This window comes from Eretmochelys imbricata, chromosome 1 (genome assembly GCF_965152235.1).
Source record: "Eretmochelys imbricata isolate rEreImb1 chromosome 1, rEreImb1.hap1, whole genome shotgun sequence".
NCBI lineage: Eukaryota > Metazoa > Chordata > Testudines > Cheloniidae > Eretmochelys > Eretmochelys imbricata.
In genome coordinates, this window is record NC_135572.1 from 229,171,027 (window position 1) to 229,195,691 (window position 24,665).

At 44.0% G+C, this 24,665-nt stretch overlaps 1 protein-coding gene across 1 annotated transcript in view; it reads right to left on the bottom strand.

Annotated features, from left to right (window-relative positions):
- The window catches only part of ANO2 (anoctamin 2), a 272,975-nt gene extending 251,777 nt beyond the window's left edge, over nt 1–21,198 (bottom strand). Inside the window, exons 1-3 of the mRNA XM_077807418.1 lie at nt 21,117–21,198; nt 12,773–12,957; nt 8,890–9,288 (exon numbers count right to left, since the gene is read on the bottom strand). Of these exons, the coding sequence (XP_077663544.1) occupies nt 8,890–9,288; nt 12,773–12,957; nt 21,117–21,198 (666 nt within the window). The remainder of the gene's footprint in view (nt 1–8,889; nt 9,289–12,772; nt 12,958–21,116) is intronic.
- Nucleotides 21,199–24,665: the final 3,467 nt, after the last annotated feature.

Here is a 24,665-nt window from a genome sequence, read left to right on the forward strand (position 1 = left end):
CATTTTCTGCAGCTAATTGCTGGCCCGCATGATCTGCATCCCATCATGGCAGCGGTTCAGCTCTGTAAGGGCCTTTACCTGGTTTACCAGTTCCCGCAACGTAGCCTGGTCTGGAGCAGCCTGGTCCATCAGCAGGCGATTAGTCTCTTGCAGCAGCCACACTGCCTCCTGTTGGGCGGCTGCCTGGACATGGGTAGCCTCCTGCTGAGCAGCTATGGCTTCTATCAGTGCCCACACTACGTCCTCCATTGTGGTGCGGGGAAAAAAAACCCACACACCCTCCTTCTGCCATGCTGTGTACACCAGATCCCACCCCTGACACCAGTTGTGACAAAGTTCCTCCTCTGCCTTGGGGGGTCCTGCGCTTATTGGCAGATTTGCTCGCCTCGGAGATTCACGGCCGCCCTCAGTTTGGCCATTTTCAACCTCTCCTGTGTTTGACCAAGAGTTGGGAAGTTTAGGGGGAACCCGAGCCTGCCGTCTACTCCGAGTTCCAGCCCAGAGTCCTGTGGAAGGCAGCTGTCTAGAGTGCCTCCTGGAACAGCTGTGAGACAGCTACAACTCCCTGGGCTACTTCCCCATGGCCTCCTCCCAACACCTTCTTTATCCTCACCATAGGACCTTCCTCCTGGTGTCTGATAATGCTTGTATTCCTCAGTCCTCCAACAGTATACATTCTCACTCTCAGCTCCTCACACGCACCACAAACTGAAGTGAGGTCCTTTTTAAACTCAGGTGCCCTGATTAGCCAGCCTTAACTGATTCTAGCAGCTTCTTGATTGGCTGCAGGTGTTCTAATCAGCCTGTCTTAATTGTTTCCAGAAAGTTCCTGATTGTTCTGGAACCTTCCCTGTTACCTTACTCAGGGAAAAGGGACCTACTCAACCTGGGGCTAATATATCTGCCTTCTATCACTCTCCTGTAGCCATCTGGCCCAACCCTGTCACACCTCATTTGGTGGTATTCTAGATTATTATATTGAAATGAGGATTCTGTCCTGTTCTCAGTATAACTGGTCCACTGGACACTTCACAAGCAACCCCTATACACTCTTGTCCCATCTACTGTGGTAGCTCTCTGGGCACTGTCCTCAAAGTATACTCAACCCCCGATATTTCAGGTCTTGATCCAGATGCATCTGCCTGTCACCCGCTACCTCATGGATTTCCAAGAAATTTACAGAAATAGGGGCCATGTATGATTACACCCCTTTCACCATCGCACATTGTGTGCCCAGAATTGACGAAGAAGGTAGGTGGCATATCTGGGTCCAAAGTCAGCATTAGTGAGAAAGTGTTCTGTGGATCACTGAGAGGAAAAGAGAAATGCTGCAAAGCTAGGGTGAGAGGTAATAGGAGGAATAACCATGGATCCCAATAATCAAATGTCCCTTTAGGGACAGTCTCCTTCTCCAAGCTTGCAAAGTACCCTCCACCTCCTAAGCCATTCTCTCCTACTCCACATAGTGACATGTCTTCCCATCAAATGATTCCCTTCCCATTCCCTCAGTGACCTGCTCCACCCACTCCATGCCTCATATTAACTTGTGCCCCCACCCACAAGCATGATTCTGTGACCTTCCTCACATTGGAGACAGTTAGCACCCAAAGGTTCCTAAAAGAGAACTAGGCACTCTGGCTATGCCTGATCTCTACAGGTAGGGCTCTTTATAGTCTGGGTTCTTTATTATAAAAACAATTCCTGAATCAATTTAGTGTCTCAAAGCTGGTTCATTATTTGAATTGCTAGCTTATCAGATACCTGCCTTATCCACTTATTTATCATTAGATACAAAATAAACGTGAAAGCCATATTAAGATGCCAAGCTAAAACATGGGAAGTATATTTGTTTTCCAGATGAAGGCATCTGTTTAAATAAAAAACATTTTATATTCCAGCCTCTAGAAGAAGAAAATTGTGGAAAGAAAATAAAAATGGGAAACTTGATTTTAAAAGTCACATTACTTTTTCCCCTGGTCTAGCAGTGAAACTCCTGGCATTTAAAGTCATTTAGCCCACAAAAACAATGACTGTATGAACTCTAGTCAGCTGTGAGGTGCGTGGACCAACTAGTCAGCTGTTCAAGATACTGAGATAGGTTCCTGTAAGTTAATGATGCTCAGGGTAATTACAAAGCAGGGTTAACAGAGATCATAGGATTAAGCTACTTTTCAGCTCAAAGTGCATATTGTTTCCCATATGCTGACCAGTTGCTATTAAAAAACCATAAGGTGACCAAAGAGCTGCAAGCCTTAGTAGGTGTATCCTAGGTTAGTGGGGATACTCAGAGATCTTCCAGGGGGTACATAAACTTATCTAGATATTTGCCTAGTTTTATAACAGGCTACATAAAAAGCACTAGCAAAGTCAGTACAAACTAAAATTTCATACAGACAATGACTTGTTATACTGCTCTCTATTTTGACAAAGTTTCTCCTCTGCCTTGGTGGGTCCTGCGCTTATTGGCGGATTTGCTCGCCTCAGAGGTTCACGGCAGCCCTCAGTTTGGCCACTTTTGTGGCTCAAATCTGCCGTTCACTCAGTTAGCCTCATTACTGGACACCACGGGGAAAAGGAAGAAGAAAAATCCCCGCAGTCTCTGCTGATCCACCTAGTGGATTGGGGAACAGGCCAGAGACCTTCACCTCTGGAACCCACTGTCCAGTATCAAGTAGGGAGTTGGGAGAACGGAGGGATGGGGGGGGGAACCCACCTTCTACTCTGGGTTCCAGCCCAGGGCCCTGTGGAATGCAGCTGTCTAGAGTGCCTCCTGGAACAGCTGTGAGACAGCTACAACTCCCTGGGCTACTTCCCCATGGCCTCCTCCCAACACCTTCTTTGTTCTCACCACAGGACCTTCCTCCTGATGTCTGATAATGGTTGTACTTCTCAGTCTTCCAGTAGTACGCCTTCTCGCTCTCAGCTTCTTGGGCCTCTTGCTCCCAGCTCCTCACATGCACACCACAAACTGAAGTGAGGTCCTTTTTAAACCCAGGTGCCTTGATTAGCCTGCCTGTCTTAATTGATTCAAGCAGCTTCTTGATTGGCTGCAGGTGTTCTAATCAGCCTGTCTGCCTTAATTATTTCCAGAAAGTTCCTGATTGTTCTGGAACCTTCCCTGTTACCTTACCCAGGGGAAAGGGACCTACTTAATCTGGGGCTAATATATCTGCCTTCTATCCCTCTCCTGTAGCCATCTGGCCTTACCCTGTCACACTATATACACTGAAATGTAAGTACAATAGTTATATTCCAATTGATTTATTTTATAATTATATGGTAAGGATGAGAAAGGAAGCAATTTTTCAGTAATAGTGTGTGCTGTGACACCTTTGTATTTTTATGTTTGATTTTGTAAGCAAGTAGTTTTTAAGTGAAGTGAAACTTGGGGGTACGTGAGACAAATCAGACTCCTGAAAGGGATACAGTAGTCTGGAAAGGTTGAGAGGCACTGCCCTAGGGCACTGATACAATGTCCTTCCTTTATTGATAATGGCCTGACCATCTAAATCCTTGTTTTATTGTCCAGAATGCAGAAAGCTAGGAGTGGGGTGGCGGCAGTATGCCATACTACTGTGGAATTTGGCTCTAAAGCCACTGTGTCCAGCCTCAGGAGGACAACCCCAGTCAGTGCAAGGATGATCATCATTAGTATTGAGCCATCATAGGGGCTCTTATTCTATTTGCCTCCACTACTACTAGCATATCAGAAAAAAGCTGGTGTTGCTGAAGGAGAGAGTCCTCAGCCAGGATGCCCCATAATCCATGCCAATCTGTAACTGAGGCTTTTCCCCCTTGGCACCACTTGCAATCGATGTAAGTTAGAGGATCCTGAGCACTGCTCCGACTCAAAAGTGGGGCCGGTCACGCACAATAGCTGTATCAAGGGAGTTAAAAAGGTGTGTTTTAAGCCATCTTTGCAGACAATGCTCTGAGCTGTAGATCACCCACATCCCAGCATCTGGCCCAGAGCATCTAAAGAAGCAGGGATGTTAGGACAGTGAAACACGGATCAGGGAGGCCCTATATTCAGAGAAGTCCAACTATTGGTAATGCTATAAGAAAACGATCCCATCAACCAGACAGATGTGAGGAAAGGAAAAAAACTAAACAAACCCAACTACAGACCACATAAACCAGCAGAAATATGCCAGAGAGAAGAATCCCTGCATTAGACCCCCAAAGCCGAGATAATATGTGGGTTAGTAGGTCTCTTCCATCTTAGATTTCTCTTGACTTTATGGCACTCACACATCTTTGCAAAATACTGAAATAACAAAGACATTTTCGAATCAGCCCCTCATTCTATTCAACACAAGCAATGCTTATGGCCATTTTCCCACTATCAAAGTTTTGACAAAAAAGTGTGCTGAACAGCTCTACCTGGCAGCTATTGTTTACTTCTGTCTGTGCCTTGGTTTTCTCCATCTGTAAAATGAAGAGAATGATGTTGAATTCCTTTGTAAAGGAGTTTGCTTTGAGATCTATGGATAGAAAGCACTAAGTATTATTACTCAATGTATTATTCAAGACAGTTCACAGATTCCAAGACCAGAAGGGACCATAGCAATAATCTAATCTGACCTCTGGTATAACACAGGTCATAGAACTTCCCCAAAATAAATCCTAGAGCAGATCTTTCAGAAAAATACCCAGTCTTGATTTAAAAATTGTTAGTGATAAAGAATCCACCATGACTCTTGGTAAGTTGTTTCAATGGCTAATTACTCTCACTGTTAAAAATGTTCACTTATTTCCAGTCTGAATTTGTCTAGCCTCAGCTTCCAGCCATTAGATTGTGTTCTAGACTGCTAGACTGATGCACCCATTATGAAATATGTGTTCTCCATGTAGATACTTATGGACTGTAATCAGGTCACCCTTTAACCTTCTTTTTGTTAAGCTGAATAGTTTGAGCTCATTGAGTCTAGCACTAGAAGTCATGTTTTCTAATCTTTTATTCATTAACGTGGCTCTTCTCTGAATCCTCTCCTCCAATTTATCAACATCCTTCTTGAATTGTGGACACCAAAACTGGCCACAGTATTCCAGCAGCAGTTGCACCAGTGCCAAATACAGAAGTAAAATAACATCTCTGCTCCTACTCAAGATTTCCCAGTTTATGTAACCAAGGATTACATAGCCCATTTGGCCACAGCAGAGCACTGGGATCTCATATTCAGCTGATTAGCCACCACAACTTAAGTTCCCTCTAAGCTGTATGACCGCGCAGCAGGCAATCAATGGCTATGCAGGGGGGAGAGGCACCCCTCCCCACCACAGCCCCGGGGCAGCCTACACCCCAAACCTCTCAGCCCCGGCCTCACCCTATAGCCCACACTCCCAGCTAGAGCCCTCACCCCCCCGCACCCTAACCCTCTGCTCCAGCCCGAGCCCCCCTCCCACACCCTTAACCCCTCATCCCTGGCTCCACCCCAGAGCCCTCACCCCCAGACAGAGCCTTCACCCACTGCACCCAACCCTCTGCCCCAGCCCTGAACCCCCTCCCACACTCCGAACCTCTTGGCCACACACCACCTCCATACTGGTGCACATAAAAAATTTCATTCCACACATGCATGTAAAAAATTAGAGGGAACATTGACCACAACCCGCAAACCTTTTTCCAGAGTCACTGCTTCTCAAGATAGAGTCCCCCATCATGTAAGTATGGCCTACATTCTTTGTTGCTAGATGTATACATTTACATTTAGCTATATTAAATTGCATACAGTTTGCCTGCATCCAGTTTACCAAGTGATCCGGATCACTGTGTATCAGTGACCTGTCCTCTTAATTATTTACCACTGTCTCAATTTTTGTGTCATCTGTAAACTTTATCAGTGATGATTTTATGTTTTCTTCCAGGTCATTAATCAAAATTTTAAATAGCTTAGGGCCAAGAAAAGATCCCTGTGGGACCCCACTAAAACAAACCCGATTGATGAGGATTCTCTGTTTACAATTACATTTTGAGCCCTCTCAGTTAGCCGGTTTTTAATGCACTTAATGTGTGTCATGTTAATTTTATATCTTTTTTGATTTTTTTAATCAAAATGTCATGTGGCACCAAGTCAAATGCCTTACAGAAATCCAAGTATAAAACATCAACATTGTTACCTTTATCACCTAAACTTGTAATCAAAAAAAGATATCAAGTTAGTTTGACAGGATCTGTTACCCATAAATCCATGCTGATTGGCATTAGTCATATTACCCTCCTTTAATTCTTTATTAATCGAGTCTCATATCAGCAACTTCCTTATCTTGTCAAGGATCAATGTCAGATTGAAAGGGCCTATAATTACTTGGGTCATCCTGTTTACTCTTTTTAGGTCTGGTGCCATTTTGAGCTGGTGTGTCCTGGTCTGTGGGGAGCTTGTTTCTGATGATGAGCTTGGAGAGGTTGGGGGTTTGGAACGGGCCACCCAAATACCCCAAGAGAACGTGCTTCAATACAGAAATACCCACCCCCTCCAACACCACACCTCTAGTTACTACCACCCCACAATGGAACCCATATGGGGTATCACCAAACAGCTACAACCCATTCTCGATGACAAAGAAATCTGAAAGAAATCTTTTCTGAACCCTCTCTTCTGGGCTTCAAACAACCCCCAACCTCGTCATCAGAAGGCAACTCCCCACAGACCCAAACATACCAACTCAAAGTGGCACCAGACCCTGTCAAAACAACAGATGCAAAACTTGCAGACATATCTCCACTGTTACAATGATCAATAGCCCTCACAACACCTTTCAAGATTCATTGATCCACCACATGCCTATCACAACATGTGATGTACCTCATCCCATGTACTAAAAGCCGCAATAGCAACTGTGTCCAGGGTGAAACCAGACAAATCACTACGTTCTCAAATGAACTCACACAAGAAAATGATAAAAAGACAGACTCACCATTTCACCTGTGATCACTCTGTATCTGACCTATCAGTCCTTATCTTCAAAGGAAACCTGCACAACACTTTCAAAAGACCAGCCTGGGAGCTTAAATTCATAACTTTGCTAGACACTAAAAATCATGGTCTTAATAAAGACACTGCATTTATGCCTTATTACAACAATCTGAAACCAACTAACACCCCCCCCACACCCACCCACCTTCCCCCGCCCACTTTCCTTCGATGACTGGAAGGGCTTTAATAGGCCACTTCACCTTGAATGATCCCTTGAAACATATGTTGTTAACTACTTATGTTAAACAATCTGTTCAAACCTTGTAGTTAGCAGTAACGCTTTAAGTTAGTTTCCCAGACCTGAAGAAGAGCTCTGTGTAAGCTCGAAAGCTTGTGTCTCTCAGCAACAGAAGTTGGTCCAATACAAGGTATGTCATCTACCTTGTCTCTCTAATATGTAAGTTAAGGCAGCTTTGAGAAAGTTATACCGAAAAGAATCTTTCTGATCAAATATGAATAGACTCCGCCAAATCCAGAAAAAGAGGGGGGGAAAAGCCACACAGCCCACAGGAGGCATAACATCACCTTGTATTCCATGTAATAACTTAGGAAGATAATTAGATTTTTAAAGGATTACATTAAAATAAAGAAAAATGGAAATCATTTATAATACTTAGTGGTGAATTAGTTTCAAGGAGAAAAAAATGCAATTAAATGCAAAAGTAATGAGTATTTAGACACCAAATATTTTCACTATGAAAAGAAAACAAGGCTTTGAGCAGGAGGTTGGACTACATGACCTCCTGAGGTCCCTTCCAACCCTGATATTCTATGATTAAGTACCACAATCAGATCCCCTCTCCGATTAAACGGCAAAGTAATTAGTTTAGTAAAATTTCACTACAAGTTTCTGGTCAATAACACTTTAAATATAAACAGTGATCAAATAAATCAGCTCCAATCAACACAATGCTAGAAAAAGCATAACCAGCCTCTTTTCCATATTTTGAGCATGTGCATCTTCTGAAAGATATTTAACAAGCCTCTCCTTGGCTGGTCAGTGGGATGTGAACCAAGGATCTTTAGTACAAAGCACAGAGCTAAAAGATAAACTCCATTAGCTTGCGCAGAAGTAGTCTGTTATCTTGGTGTGGACTAGCCACTAGACATGGACACAGTATATACTTTACCTCTAGTGAATATCTGTGACACATTTCTAACAATGAAAGAAGAGGGGTCAGAGGGCAATTTCCATGGGTTAATTAGAAGTCAAAATGCAACACAGGGCCTGATTTTCCTCATTTACACCAGCGTAAAGGTAGGTCTACACAGAGTTGGGTGGTGTGAGTCCCAGTTCAGGTAGACGTACTTGGCACAACTCGGGCTCGCTGCCCTAGTACCTACCTAGGGAGTCAGGCAGGAGTGCACTCAGGCAGCTAGCCAGTTGCCGCCCACGCTGCCACGGCCACGCTGCTACTTTTAGCATGCTAGCTTGGGCTGGCTAGGAATCACACCTCTCAGCTGTTGTGTAGACATACCCCCCCATCCCCAGTCAGGAGCAACGTCAGTGGAGTCACACTGGTTTGAAGCCAATGAAAGGATGTCTATTCAGTGGGCTTCAGATCAGGCCTTACGGAAGAGGACAATCAGGCCTATAATCTGCATTTGAAGAGAAAGCTGTCCTTTATTTTCATCTTCAGTAAGTATAATGTTTCTGTAACATGAACAATTAGCTTATGTTCCTATAGACTTGAAACCTTTGCCTGCACTAAATCATAAAGGTTTGTGCTGCACTGTGCTTTTGGTAATGACATTTGATTGGGAAAAACAAAACAAAAAAACAGAATCCAAGCTGTTCAGTGACTTGAGCTGTTAATTAGCATTTCTTCTCCCCACATGCTCATTTTCAGTACTGAAACAAGACAACCCTTTGCTGATGGGAAGCCCAGTGCCATGCTCCTGGTCCTCTTACCTCAATGTCTTTTTCTATCTCCAGTCCAGCTTCCACCAGGTTGCGCTCATACTCCTCCCTCTGCTCCCGTTTCTCCTCCTCTAGGGCATCCACTGGGCTCATCTCGATCATCTGAGCCTCTGGCTGCACATGTTGCTGCTGGGGTGCATTCTGCCCCTGGTTTTGCTGTTGCTCAGAGTGGCTTTTCCCCATCTCCCCATTAGAAATAATGGCCAAGGGGGAAGGTCTGTGCAAGGGACCTAGGGAGCCAATGCCTCGCTGGTGCTGAGAGGCACGTTTTCGGTAGTGATAGGCTAAGACGTAGTCCACTTTCCTCTTGCTGTCCCTGAAATGCATCCCACCTGGGGATGTCCCACCACTGGCCCCCACTTGGGTCCCATCCAGGTAATTGTTAATTTTCTGAAAGAGAAATAGACAAGTCTCAGGGAGACAAACCCATACGCAGCAGGGCTCAGGGCCTCACTCTTGTACAGGTACATGAAAGCCTTAGCTAAGTAAATGATGGGAATTAACTGTAGATATGGGAAAGGAGAAATATTGAAGCAAGAGCTCAGATTCAGTAACGTAGAGCATCTCCTCTGTCTGCAAACCAAGAATTGTGACAAAAACCAGCAATTTCCAATCTGCCATTATTTCCAAAAGGCAACAGAAACCTATATACTTACCTCCCTGTCACGGACACATACTGAGAAAACATACTGACACTGTACCTTAAGATTTTGTACTCACACCTTACACTCATATGTATCAGTATTTAAGAGATGAATGCAATAGGAAAGTAGGGGTCAAATTATGGATTGGGGGCATGTTGTGGAGCAAGACTGTGCTCAGGAGGAACATGGGGCAATTTGCACTGTGCATGGACGAAGGGCAGGAATCAGAGGTCTGAGCTGGGACATGGAGTTCAGCTCTTTATAGTGCCAGGAGCAGCAGGACTGGACGGGTCTGGGCAGAGGGGATATGGGAGACAATAGGGGAGTGGAGGTTAGAGAGAATACCAACTCTCACATAGACTGCTATAAACGGTGAATAATATCAATATTGACATACATTAGAATTAACTTTGAGATGAGATTGGTAGACTGCATGACCCACCAACATACACCATAAAAAGAAAGGAAATACAAAGTTAAACCATTCAACACTCTATCTACTACGTCAGTTTCTTTTCTCCACCTCAGCTACCTCCTTTCCAGAGCTCACATATCTCCACCCTACACACGAACAGCAGCCATGTAGCCTCAGCTCTGACCACAGCCAAATTACATCAATGTGGATTCCAATTCTGTAATTTCTACATTAAAATCTAATCCCAAATTTAGAACAGTTACTCACAACATAGGTCACCCATTCACATAAATTTTCCTAAGATGTCTAGAAAACCATCTCTCACTGCCACCATTTGCAATCTAACTTCACGCCCGGCTTACATACACGCCAATACAGAACTAGGTACAATGTAGTTGATGAAAGTTATGCCAATGCTAATGGAAATACATGATCTTATAAGCAAATAATGTGGCCAGATTTAAATGTACCTGTTAGTTGTTTGGGATTGGGGTCAAGATATGTGGGTTGTGGAGGGAAGTATTTGAGAGTGGGAAGAGGAACTGATGAGTGTAGTATAGATAGGGCGTTGAATGGTTTAACTTTGTATTTCCTTTCCTTTTATGACAGGTTTCAGAGTAGCAGCCGTGTTAGTCTGTATTGGCAAAAAGAACAGGAATACTTGTGGCACCTTAGAGACTAACCAATTTATTTGAGCATAAGCTTTCGTGAGCTACAGCTCGCTTCATCGGAGGCATTCAGTGGAAATGCATCCGATGAAGCGAGCTGTAGCTCACGAAAGCTTATGCTCAAATAAATTTGTTAGTCTCTAAGGTGCCACAAGTACTCCTGTTCTTTTTATGGTGTGTGTTGGTGGTTCACCCAGTCTAGCATTCTCTTCTCAAAGTTAGACAGTATAAACAGGGTACTGAATGAATTAACTACTCCTTTCTATTTTTTTTAAGGTCTTAGTAGGTTCTGCCATCTAGCAACCTTAACTCAAAGTTAAAGAAGTTTTTGTATGGGACTTTCCCAGGTTTTTAATGTGCATCAACACTGATAGTTATTCATATGGACAACTATGCAGGTTGATATTAATTTTATCCTGACATCTCCCATGTTCACCTCTCCCACAGCTAAGCTTTGCCTCCTGGCTTCACACAGAACTGCTATTAACCTCCATATCATTTTATAGATCCCTGGTCCCCCTGCGTATAACCCCTCCATGCACAGATCAGACTGCCTCCAGGCTTCCCCCTTCGCACACTATACATATGCTACACATACACAGTGTACATATACTCTTTACACCTAGATTTACACACAAATTAAAAACACTTTGGAGACAGAATTTTATAACATGTTCCCATTCTATGGTCTGAGTCCTTCTCACACTGTACTCACGGGCAGTCCCTGCAGACTCTCTGGATCCATCCCTGCCACAATGAAAACACCAAACCTCAGATTCCCAGCCTCCCTTCCAGAGAACTTCACGCAATACACTCCACAGGTAATGATGTCACCATCCCCTGGTTGCTGGCAATCCAGGGAAATCCATTCACTGGCTGTAGAGAAGATAATCTTCAAGTATTATCCCCCTATTCCTCTTTATACATGGGTGTGTGTGGAAATGAGAGATGCACACAGAGGCCAGAAGGCAAGGGAATGAGGAAGGGTTGGGTAGATGAGTTGCTGAGGGTGTTTTCCTGTTTATCATCTGTAGGTACCCAGGTGCCTCATCCCAGCAGCTGCCGCCTGAGAGGTCACCATAGCAACATTAAAGGGATGCTGCTGCTGTACCTACACAGAGCATGGGACTGAGCAGATTGCAGAGACACCTCTCTCTCTCTCTCTCTCTCTGTGGCTCATACAAGACATAAAGATTTTGCCACATCAGTGTATTAAGACCAAGCCCTAAAGTCAGCGGCAAAATTCTCACAGCTTTCAATGACAACACGATCCAGTTCTTAGTTTGCAGAGCTTTCCTGAACATGTAGGCGTTTTTGCAATCGAAGAATTTGTTAGAAATGAAAACAAAATAAATAAGCCGATAAAACTGCTAGCAACAAGATTCAATTTGCAAAATATAAATGAAAAGAACTTTAAATGGCTATATATTCTGCCCACAACCTCTCTCATTCTGCCCATTCTCTCCCTCTCTCATAGTAGAAATCAGTGTCTTGTAGGTGCAACATGCTGTTTTACTTAGAAAACTGACTAAAAATGGTGTACTGGGTTCCATGTTTCTTAATGATTTCAGAACAATGGCACACAGTTTATAAGGTAAAATCTATCAGGGGATATGGTGGTGAGGGTTCTAACTACAAGGCCTGCAAATGTATCCTAGGCTCTACAAGTCAAGAGGGATTCTTTCCTTCTCCCATGTAATAAAGGTTCTGCATCCAAGACTACAGCTGTACAACTCCACTGTCTTCAGATTCTGCCCTAAGTGACACCTGTGCATATGACCGTCAACAGGTTTGCACAGGTTTAACTGATTGGAAATCAACAAACAACTCTGTTGATGGTGCACAAGAGGGAACAGAATCCAGCTCCCTCTGTCTGAGCTGTGATGGCTCTGCCAGGCCAACAGGAGTAAAAATGTAATACAGTGGATGAAGACAGTACCTGTAACTCGGAATAGACAGAGGAAGCAGATCTGTTGAGTAAAGTAGTGGCATTTTTGGCCTAGTTACTTTTCACAGTAAAGCCACATTGTAAGTAATATACAGAAAAAATATTTGATGTGCCCTCTCTCTCTCTCCCCATCACCCCACCCCCACCTTTATCAAGAGCACTAGAGGAATAAGTCAATGATTATAATAATCCTACTTACAGAGTTGTTGTGAGTCTCCATGCGGCCAGATGGCTCAAAAGCCCCATTGATTCTGCCAAAATGCACAGAAGGCCGGGTCTGAGGAACTGTGAGGTATTTGTTGTTGTAAGTTGAAGAAGAGCTCCCAATGGATTCTGCTCTTTGCTCTCCATTTTGGGTAGGATGCGATGGCTTTAAAGGAATATCTGAGGGTCAAAGACAAAACTATCAGCAGTGCATACCTCTGCTTTTTGTGCAGCCATGTCTGTAAATGACTGAGTCAGTGCGGGTCATAGGGATTTTCTGTCAGCGTGCATAGAACTTGAGTGTGTGGAGATGAGCATAAGAAAAGACCACATACACCCACAAAATGAAATGCCAGATTTGTGTGTGAACTGCTGAATAAACAAACATTTTTCAATTTGCATACCTCAGCTGCACTGAAACCAAATATATATGATAAAAACATTTTTTGTCCTTGTTTCTGTGTTCAGAAATATTTAAATCTACTAGTTGAAGCACAGAACTAGACTTTAGGAGGTCTAAGTTCTGCTCCAAACTCTGTAAATAATTAATGGCCCCAGCTTTGGCAACTGCATGTAATTTCTCTGTGCTTCAGTTTCCCCCATCTGCAAAATGGGGATAGTTATTAACCTCAGAAGGTTCTTGAGATTAAATGCATTAATGTTAGTGAAATGCTTTCACATCCTCAGATGGAAGGTGATTCAAAGTATTAAACTTAGGAAAACTACCATAATGGAATACAAAGACTGCGTACCTGAACACTCCAAAAAGTCAAGAAATACAAAAGCCAGGGTTGAAAGTATAACATTTACTCTGGCTTTTCCATGCAACAGAGAAGGGCCAAATCTGAATCTAACGTCTCCTGAAATTCAAAATTAAGGTTTTGAGGTTTCTGATCACTGGATCCAATCCTGCTCCTCCTGGTTTGGTTCCAGCTTTTATCCTGGCCTAAAAGGACTGATATTTCAGGTCCAGTTTGATGCAGCCAAAATCTAGTGAGGATGAAGATGGCAGAAATCTAAGACTAATGGCTGATCTCCCAAAACTTACACATTTTGTACTGAAATCTCATGAGAGGTTCCGGCATTGTTAAATCCCAAACCTAAGTTGAACAGGGCCTTTAAACCAAGCCATTAACCCTAGCCTAAGTTTAACAATCTGGGATTTGGACATCCCGACTGTGAGCCATCTCTTGTATTGACATAGTTTCTAACGACAGACAAACAAGCCAACAACAATATAACACACTTTCCCCCTATAACCTCAGATAAATGTGTGTATGTTGTATAGAGCTATGTACAACTATGAGTGTATAGCACAAAAAGAGTACTTAGTTATAAATAGGGAAAACACAAAGTAAATCACACTCCAGTGACAGTACAGAAAAATAGAGTAATGGTGAAGTATTTTGAGGGTTCCAGACCATGTAATCCACATTGAGTGTCCTGTCCCCCTCTAATAGTGTCTGGGCCACAGATGAAAGTTGATCCCCTCAGCTCAAATCACCGCATGGGCCACCACACATAAAACAATACCCCTGGGTGGGTCATTGGGAGAAGCAGTTGAACCTGGGACCTCTGGTTCTTAAAGCATGAGCCTCTACCACTTGAAATAAGACCAAGATACATTAGCCAAGACAGTAGCAGGTTCATCACCTTATGTGGCTCAGTCACCACTAGAGGGCAACAAAGCATCACAGTGAGTGGACATGGGTTACACCTCTCCCTGGGGGGAAAGATGAGAGGAGCTACTGCCATCTTGAAGCCACACTGGAGAAGCCAAAGGGGAGCCTCTCTCACAACCCCAGGGAGTCACTGCATCTACAGTAGGTTCTTGTGCCCTATTCTAGGAAGCATCAATGTATTGCAGCACTCTCCCTTCAATAGAGGAATGAGAAAGTGCAACAGCATGGCTGGCACTTCCAAGCTCAGGAGGGCATGCAATGGAATGGCTCTCAGGAGTGACTTTTCCCCACTGAAAAGCTCTGGCAGAAGAGTTGTCCTTCTCTTCCCTACCCTCCCATGTAGGAAAGTGCGGGAATCCCATAATAGTTTTCATCTTCCCCTTGTGGAGATCACTGGTGGTGAGAGTAGCTCCCCTTTTTCCTTTGTATCTGTGTCCTGAAAGCAGCTCCTTCTGCTTGCTGCAGGGACAGGATGGTGGTGGAATCATCTACACCTGCCACCTGCAAGGTGGGAGGGTCCCAGAGCTCGGGGTGCAGCCCAAGCCCAAATATGTACACTGCAATTAAACAGCCCCACAGCCCAAGCCCTGCAAACCCAAGTCCGCTGGTATAGGCCAGCAGAGGGTTTTTAACTGCAGCGTAGACATAAGGGTCAAGTAGTAGCCTCTTAGGGTGAGTAGCAAGCATCTGCAGTAGCTCTATAGACACAGAAATGGAGACAGAATTTGCCATTGCCTCTCTTGTATGTCCTCTCCAAGGGCTGGCTTTGCCCACCTGTGACTATAAAGTAAAAGGGCAACTAGTAAAGTGCCCAAAATGGAAGGGTTTAAAAAGAAAAGATCTTGATTACTCTAATCTTCCCGAGTAAAAGAAAGCATCAAATGGACGTCAGCAGAACTTAAATGACATAATAATTCTGACCCACCAGCTTTCCTTGGGCACTTGAAGACTTGCACTTGGTTTCCTTTAATGAAGGACATAATGAGGCCATGAGGGAAATTTCAGGGAAAATAATTGATAACTGGAAGCTTCAGTTCCAGAGGCCGCATATGGTATTTCTCTAATAGTCTCAATGTAAGCCTTGGACACCTCACAAGACCATAACACAGGCAATTATAAGCCTTGAGCTTTTGGATTCTTTTAGCTGAGTCTGGGTTAAACACTGCAGAACATTTTCAATAACTATAAACCAAGTTCACTTTCACCATGCTCACACTCTTTATGGGGTAGACCATGAACCCTTGGCTCACAACGGTGAGCGGTAGAGGTGGTTGGGAATTTTCAGTAAAAATGATTTTTTGTTTTGTAAATGGAAAATGCCGTTACTGCAAAAATCAAAATGATCTCAGAAAACTGATTGTGACCAGGAAAAAAAATTGATTTTCTGTCAGGAAAATCTAAACAAAACGTTTCATTTAGGATGGGTTCAACTCAGATCAAAACACTTCCGTGTGTTCAGCTGAACCCAAAAGTGTTCTTTCGAATCGGTATGACATTAAATTGCGCCTGCCTAGGGTTGTACAGTGCCTCTGTGGAGGTGTAGTTCAAGTGCCTCCTGCCCCATTCTGTCCTATGGGCCTTGCGGTCATCTAGCCCTGAGCATTCACTTCCTGCAGACGGTCTCGAGGAAGAGATTCCTGGCAGGGATGATCGTAGCAGAACATCTTAGTTGTGTGGGTGTCCAAAAGGGAATTCTAAATTCAAACTAGAAACCTGATTCTCAGAGCATATCTGAGAACAGAGCATATCCAGGAACAGAAATACAGCATGTGATCTAGGTGTCCAATGAAACTAGATCAAATTTAAAATACTTGCAAAGAGTTGCTGACAAACACACTAGAAATCAGGATTCACTGAGGGTATGGGCACACTGCAATTAAAAACCTGCTGTTGGCCTGTGCCAGCTGATGTGGCCTCACGGGGTGCAGGCTGTGGGACCGTTTAGCTGTGATGTCGACTTCTGGGCTTGGGCTGTAACCTTGAGTAGCCAGCACCTGCAATAGCTCCATGGACACACCATAGCCTGAATGAGGAGCATTCCACCCACCCACTTTGGAATCCACCTGCACAAAGCTCATTTATTCAGGCATTGTGTAGGGAGGATAATTTGGTCCCAAATGTATAATGCACCATCTGTATATGGGTCTAGGTGTGCAATGAACTTTGAAAATACTTGGCAGAAGCATAATACATGAAAAACCTGCCCATACTGGTAAAAATGGAAGGACTGCATGCATGATGAAGGACCATGCTTGCAACAGTATCCTTAACTAGGCAAATTATTTGCATTAAATTTTGAACAACAACTGATCCTTACATCAACCATATGGGATCCTTGCAGTTTGGCTGGCCTGCATGAAACCACTAGCAAAGGAGGCAATTAACACCTTGTAAATTGTGCTGTATTTAGCACACAGAGGAACCAGTTTGTTCCCATTGATTTCCATCTATTCCTCTTTTTCTAGCAACATTCACAACTGTGGCCTAAATCTAGTTGAAGGCACCACCTCATGAGGTGTAGCTGAGTATCCAGAGCAGACTACATGAGCACATTAGAAGCATCTCCCATTCAGACGTGTTAGTTGGTAAAACGGTTATCCATTGCCATGTTCCAAATAGATATGAGAATGGAGTTAGTTAGGTGGATTTGCAGTCACACCTGCTTATGTTACAGATATCCATGTTGCAACTATATGTCATATATGTGTGCTTTTTGTTCCCAATCCTGGTAAACACTTACACAAGTGCTGATCTTTACTCATGCAAGTAAGCCTATTGATTTAAATGGGACTACACATAGATGTAAAGTTCAGTCCTTGTGCAAGTTCTTTTCTTGGAGCCTTTTTTGTACCAACCAGGCAAGGTACTAACAAGCTTCATCTGCTTCAAGGCAGTGGATTAGCAGAGCATGCTTTCTTACTTCAGAAATCTCTGTAGCACTGATTGCAAGCAGATAAGTCTCAAGCATATGGATCCAGGTCGTAAAAGCAATTGGAGGCTCACCTAGTCTTTGGAGAAAGGGTGCAGGTGGGTTCAGAGGCAGAAGATCCATCCTCATCACCAAAATGTTGTATCAACCAGGCAAGGTACTAAATACAAGCTTCAACAGGACTTTATTTTCAAAGTGGAAACCTCTTTACCAAGCTGCTGCTGCATCCCCTCTGTAGCGTTCTCCCAGCCTCTCAACTCATTCCCCCTCCTTCCTGTTTCCTGTCCTTTCAGACTCCCAACAGCCAGTGCTCCCAATTCTAATAATTACAAACAACATCTAAACACCACACCTTTCTTTAAGTCACCGCTTTTAACCATTAGACTGTTCTTTTCAAAACACTATTTATCATTTAACATTGTGGTAGAAAAACCTCAGGCACAAGGGAATACACTTTAATGAAACATCAATTTGTTGTATTCGGAAGTAGCAGGGCTCAAGGGGAAATACTTAAGTAAAATTAAACAAAATAATGAACTTCCTATTTTAAAAAAATGCTGTTCTAGAGTAACAGGTCCAGCGTGCTTCCTAAAAAGTAGTTAGATTAGATCAGCGTTTCAAATCATCTATTTTGAGAGCCACACAAAAGGAAGGTAAGAGGGGAATTTGAGCATTAAAATTCAGAAATCCTTTCCCTTTTCCTAAAGATATAATTACCAAATTCAGTGTAAAATGATTCTTGCTATGAATTATAGTTCTTTTATGATTCTGCTTTGAAGATTGAGAAGCTACACTGGACAAAGTACATGAAAATGTGTCTTAGGGATTTGTCCTGCATTGACCCCATGGAGATGATCTTGATGATTGAAGAGGTCTTGTCTGTCACTAGTTTTTCTGATTCCTAAAAGGTGCTAGTGGGAGTGTATATTAAGCACAAAATACTCTCTCCTATAACTCCACTGTGTTTGGGGGAGTTCCACACCAGATATAATTTTGGCACATTACGCATTTTTGTCCCCCACCCTTGTGATAATAACATTTCAGGAGGCTTGGAATAGGCAGATCACCTACACAATGAGAAGTCGTTTGTTCATGAGTCTATGGTCTCTTGTGTAAACACAGTGAACATTCCTTGAATATGCAAGAGTTGTTGGCATAAGAGACTGTAAAGATTCTCATAAATCCATATTGGTCTAGAGCAGATGTACATAGGCCTGTGGCTTGGGAGCTGCGAGCAGCTCATTTCCAACTGTGCTGCAGTTTTGCTCACTTAAGAAAGGCAGCCAAGGCGAAACACGGCTCTTCACTGGCAGTGCCTGGATTGGACAAACCAAACAACCCAGCACTGGTTGAAGCCCCAGGGGCTGCAGCTGTTCTCCTCCGATAGGCTCTCAGGCACAAGTACTCCCCTGTCACTGAGAGCAATGAGCACAGCAAGAATGGACCTGACTGGGTGGAGATGCTCACCCCGCTCTGGCAAACAACAGAGATGCATGCAGGATGGAGAGGCAATTGAAGGATGAAGAGGAGGGAAGACTAGGAGAGTACAGATTTGGAAGAGCACCAGAGAGTAGAGAGCATGTAGTATTTTCTGTATCGGGAACAGTGCTGTCCAGGAAGCTGGGGCCTTCACACACTTGGGTACAGATGGGAGTTTGGCAGTAAGACTATTTCAGCTTTATAGGTTATTACAATGTCCCTGTGGAATTTTTGCTGGTGTTTAGAATAGGATTTGTGTGTGCCTCATAGAAAATACCAGAGTTCATTTTCTAGTTGTGGGGCAGTATCTGTTGCAGAGTATGCTTGCCTCTGGCAGGTTCTATTGGCCTAGAATGGCTGGATATTCCCAGTGTGCTTGAGTACTTTTATATTAAAATCTCTTTAAAGCTAAAATTTAGACAGTCGCATTTGACATTCAAGTGTTTCCAAAGAGGACACACACACCTTCTTCTCTCTTGTATTTTTATATTTTTCTACATCAGCCAAACTTGTCCCTCCTACTTTAAATGCTGGCCATATAGTATGCCTGACAAGCACATGAAGAGGGTGTGTGCATGGGGGAGATTGTCAGTTTGCTTGTGTAGGGGAAATGGGAGTGGTATCTGTCTTGTACATTGGACTTCATCCACTTCAGTGGGTTATGAGCAGGACTTAAATTCAGCCAGAGCTGTCCAGAGTGGAGCTCAGGTAAATATTTTCAACCCCCCTAGAGTTTTTATATCATTTGTGGGGAATCTGGTACATGCTCATAACCAGGGCTTAAATTCACATAGAGTATCTACTGCATTTACACAGAAACTAGTTGAAAAAATTAAGAACACTGAGTTAAGTCAGAGTCTAGTTTCAGTTGTGTACTGCACACCATGCATCATGGTGTCTGCTGAAAAGGGCCAGAATCATGAGCAGTACATGCACTCCCTGTTTGGGGAAGCTGGTCCCTTGCCCCTCCTCTTCTGCCAAAGGCTCCGCCCCCACGCCACCCTTCCACCGCACGCTCTCACCGGCCAGCTCACCAGTGCAGCCCCAAGCCCCGGCCAGCCTGCCAGCACCCAGAACAGTCCAGGGGAGCCCTGAGCCCAGGCCGCCCAGAGGAGCTCTGAGCCCTGCCACAGCCCTGGACCCAGGGCTGCAGCAGGAAGCATTAGCAGAGGTTTCGGGAGGCTTAGCCTCCCCCAGCCTTCATTACCTGCAGCCCATGGTCAGAACAGAATTTGGGAGGTACATAGTGTGCTTCCCATATCTGAGATTAGAGACCATCCCAGTGCATGCACATGATCTTTGTTGACATAATAGATCACTGATCTGAGGACCTTTTAAAGGGAGTGTGCCAAGCATAACCGTGCCTCAGTGGGTCACAACTGAGGATGCCAAATTCAGGATGAACTGCTGAGAAATAGGGCAGATACACCCTAAGACTGGTGACTAATCCCGCATAGGATATACCAAACCAGCAACAAAAGCAAACTTTTGTTTCACCACACTGGCTAACAAGAAAACATAAAGACAGTTTTCTCAGGCATTCCAGTTCTTATAGAACCACCAAAAACACTGGATTCAGAGATGAGTGGTTTTTTACAACCAGTCTCATCAAATAATAGAATCTTTTGATCCCAAAGGACCAGCCGCACACCCTGGTGAATGTATAACTTTGATTTTACCCAAAAATCATACTGATGCCAATCCTTTAGTACAGGGGCGAGCAAACTTTTTGGCCTGAGGGCCACATCAGGTTTCCGAAATTGTATGGAGGGCCAGTTAGGGGAAGCTGTGCCTCCCCAAACAGCCAGGCGTGGCCCACCCCCCACCCCCTATCCGACTTCCCCTGTTCCCTGACTGCCCCCCCCCAGGACCCCTGCCCCATCCACCCCTCCCTGTCCCCTGACCACCCCTGGATCCCCGCCTCTGACTGCCCCCGCTGCCCCAGCCAAACCCCCCTCTCCTTCCTGACTGCCCCCCTTGCACCCCTGCCCCCATTCAACCCCCCTATTCCCCGCCTTCTGAACGCCCAGCCCCCTATCCACACCCCCACCCCCTGACCACCACCCCCAAACTCTCCTGCCTTCTATCCAACCCCTGCCCCCTTACAGCACTGCCTGGAGCACTGGCAGCTGGTGGCGTTACAACCATGCCACCCAGGGCGCCAGGACAGGCAGCCGCACCACCCGGCTGGAGCCAGCCATGCACAGTTCCCCCCCCCAGAAGATTGAAAACTCAACCTTCGTGCTTACAGGAATTCCTTTGCTGGCAAGGTGTGTTCACGAACTGCAGTCCCTCTGTGCTATGAACATCTACACAGACACTCTCCCGCATGCTCACTTGTAGAGACTAGACTTGGACTCTATTTTAAAGAGATACCAAACAAATCCAAAAGTGTCTAAGAGTGAGAGTTTCCCTGCTCTCCCCTGCATCTTTGTGGGTTCAGTCATAAGGCTGTTCTGCCTTGAAAAAAACAGTAACCCAATCTTTCCTCAGTACCTGAGTCACCACAGACTGCTTCCTCAAAGAATTAGCATGGAGACATTCATGTTCCAACAACATAGCCTCCCCAGTAGGCTGACCAAACACAGCCACTTGGTTATCATAGGGCTTTTTAAATTCCCTGACAATTTTCATTCCATCTGAAGCCTTCTTAAAGCTACCCACACTGGATCTTTCCAAAGCAAGGTCAATGGATCTATATACCTCAGAAAGACTCTGGCAGTTCGGAACTGAAACAAGTCTCCCAAACAAACTGTTGCTTTCTCTATACAGTGATTCACCCTGCGGTAACTCAATCGAATCACTTCCACGCCCATCCGTTTCAGCAAACTGCTTGCAAAAACTACCATAAAGATTTTTCTCTTCAGGAATCTTTTTAATCAGCAATTAATCATTCACAGAAATTCTGCCCTTACCCTTTTCACCTAGGGCTTGCTCTAAAGCAGTGGTGGGCAACCTGTGGCCCGCGCCGCTTCCTGCGGCTCCCATTGGCCAGAAACGGTGAACGGCAGCCACTGGGAGCTGCGGGAGGCTGTGCCTGCAGACCATCAATGGAAACAAACTATCTCACGGCCCGCCAGCAGATTACCCTGACGGGCCACGTTCGGCCTGCGAGCTGCAGGTTGCCCACCACTGCTCTAAAGGAACATTTTTCCTAAGCAACAACAGACTCTTTCTGAGTTTCACTTAAATCCAGAATCACCTCTGGGACAACTGATAAACTTTTAAGTAGCCTAAACTGAAAAGCACCTTCTGTCTGCTGCACACACAAAGAACTGGAGAGAAACTTTTCCTCAGCAGGCACGCTGCTGCTATTCAAAACAGACAAATAATTGGAGATAACCTTTCCTTTGTCCCAACACCCAGGGCAGATTTCAAACACATACCTGGAAAGTGAGACAGCTTCCTTAGCAGGCAAGTTGCCACTCCCAACAGATAAACTGTTGTTCTCCACAAATAGCGTCTCATTACATTGAGCTACTTTAAGCAAATCACTTTTCCCTTTTTCAGGCTTACTTTCACAAATTTTACTTGCCAACAATCCATCACTCATAAAAAAATCTACCCTTTTCTTCTTCAATTAGGGCTTCAACTTGACCATCAACTTCAATCCGTTCTAGAGAAACATTTTTCTTGACCACTGAGTTTTCTCTGTGCTTTAATCTAATTCCAGATTCACTTCTGAGATACTAGACAGACATTCAGAAAATTCATTTACACATAAACTGCTTTTTTGCAATAGACAAACAGCTATTTTCCACCTTCCCCAGGTTAGTGTCACCCTTTCCCTGGCCATGGCAAAACTGGTTAAACACAGGCAACTGCTCAGAGTCATATAATATACCAACATTGTTATAAACTGAACTTTGAAGATGATACAGTTTCTGCTGTTCTTCCATTGCTTTTTTGACTTGGAGCTTAAGTCTGTGGGTTCTTGTTGCATCTGGAGAACCCTCTCCTCAGCAGACAGCCGTTCCATATGCCTTAGTGAACTTCTTTTTCCAGCTGGGCAAAGGCTTACTTCTCTTGCATTCTCAGTTCTGCCAGTCTTTGTTCATGTTCAAAACACAGGCTTTCTCTTGGGGCTTGCAGTTTCATTGCTTCTGCTGATGCTATCTGGCTCATGGTCACTGATCTTTAACCTTTAAAACTCTTAATATCAAAATTCAAATTTTAATAGAGCTTAGGGTTCTGATCCAAAGCTTAATTGACTTGGTTCTGGGGATCCTGCCAACTATGCTACCTTAACTGTGCCTCGGTGGGTCACGACTGAGGATGTCAAATTCAGGATGAACTGCTGAGAAAAAGAGCAGATAGCCACCAGTCTTAGGGTGTAATTCCCCATAGGATATACCAAACCAGCAACAAAAGTAAACTTTTGTTTCACCACACTGTCTAATAAGAAAATATAAAGGCAGTTTTTACAGGCTTTTCAGTTCTTATATCATCACCAAAAACACTGGATTCAGAGAGGAGTGGTTTTTTAGAACCAGTCTCATCAAATGAAAGATTCTTCTGATCCCAAAGGACCAGCCACACACCCAGGTTAATATATAACTTATAGATCTTACCCAAAAATCATGCTGATGCCAATCCTTTCGTATCTAAAAATCTAACAGCTCATTCATAAAAAGAAAGACAGAAAGGTGAAAGTTAAAACTGGTTAAAAGAATCAAATACATATAAAGAAAAGGAGTACTTGTGGCACCTTAGAGACTAACCAATTTATTTGAGCATGAGCTTTCGTGAGCCACAGCTCACTTCATCAGATGCATACCGTGGAAACTGCAGCAGACTTTATATATACACAGAGAATATGAAACAATACCTCCTCCCACCCCACTGTCCTGCTGGCTGGGGTGGGAGGAGGTATTGTTTCATATTCTCTGTGTATATATAAAGTCTGCTGCAGTTTCCACGGTATGCATCTGATGAAGTGAGCTGTGGCTCACGAAAGCTCATGCTCAAATAAATTGGTTAGTCTCTAAGGTGCCACAAGTACTCCTTTTCTTTTTGCGAATACAGACTAACACGGCTGTTACTCTGAAACCTGTCAAATACATATAGCAATTGCAAAGTTCTTGGTTCAGGTTTGTAGCAGTGATGGAATAAACTGCTGGCTTAAGTCAATTCTCTGGAATACATCCACAGCTTGGATGGGTCATTCAGCCCTTCGTTCAGAGCTTCTGTTTGTAGCAAAGTTCCTCCAGAAGTAAGCAGCAGGATTGAAGACAAAATGGAGGTGTTTCCAGGGCCTTTTATAGCTTTTGCCATGTGGATGGCATCCCATTGTTCTTACTGTGGAAAATTATAGTAATAAGATGGTGTTTGGAGGTACATGGGCAAGTCACATGTTCATGCCCAATTTCGCTCAGTCATTGCAGGACGCCATTACCTACACTCCGGACAGCATGTTTACATGACAGTCCATTCAGTGTAGGTGGGCGTCTCCCATGGTCCATTGTCAACCAAGTGTTTCTTGATGAGCCACTTCATTTGAATAATCTCTTCAAGATGTGCTGGCTAGCTACCTTGTGGGCGGTATCCCAGGAGCAAACATTTGAAATATAGGTATAAAGCCAATACTCATAACTTCGAATACAAAAATGATACATGCATACAGATAGCATAATCATAACCAGCAAATCATAACCTTTTCTTAGACACCTCACTTGACAACCTTTGTACAATATTTGCTGCAAATATGTAACAGTGATTGCAACAATGACCTATATGGTTATATTTTAATTAGATAATGTCACACCAAGCCATCCACATAGGTATATAAAGAGTGTGTG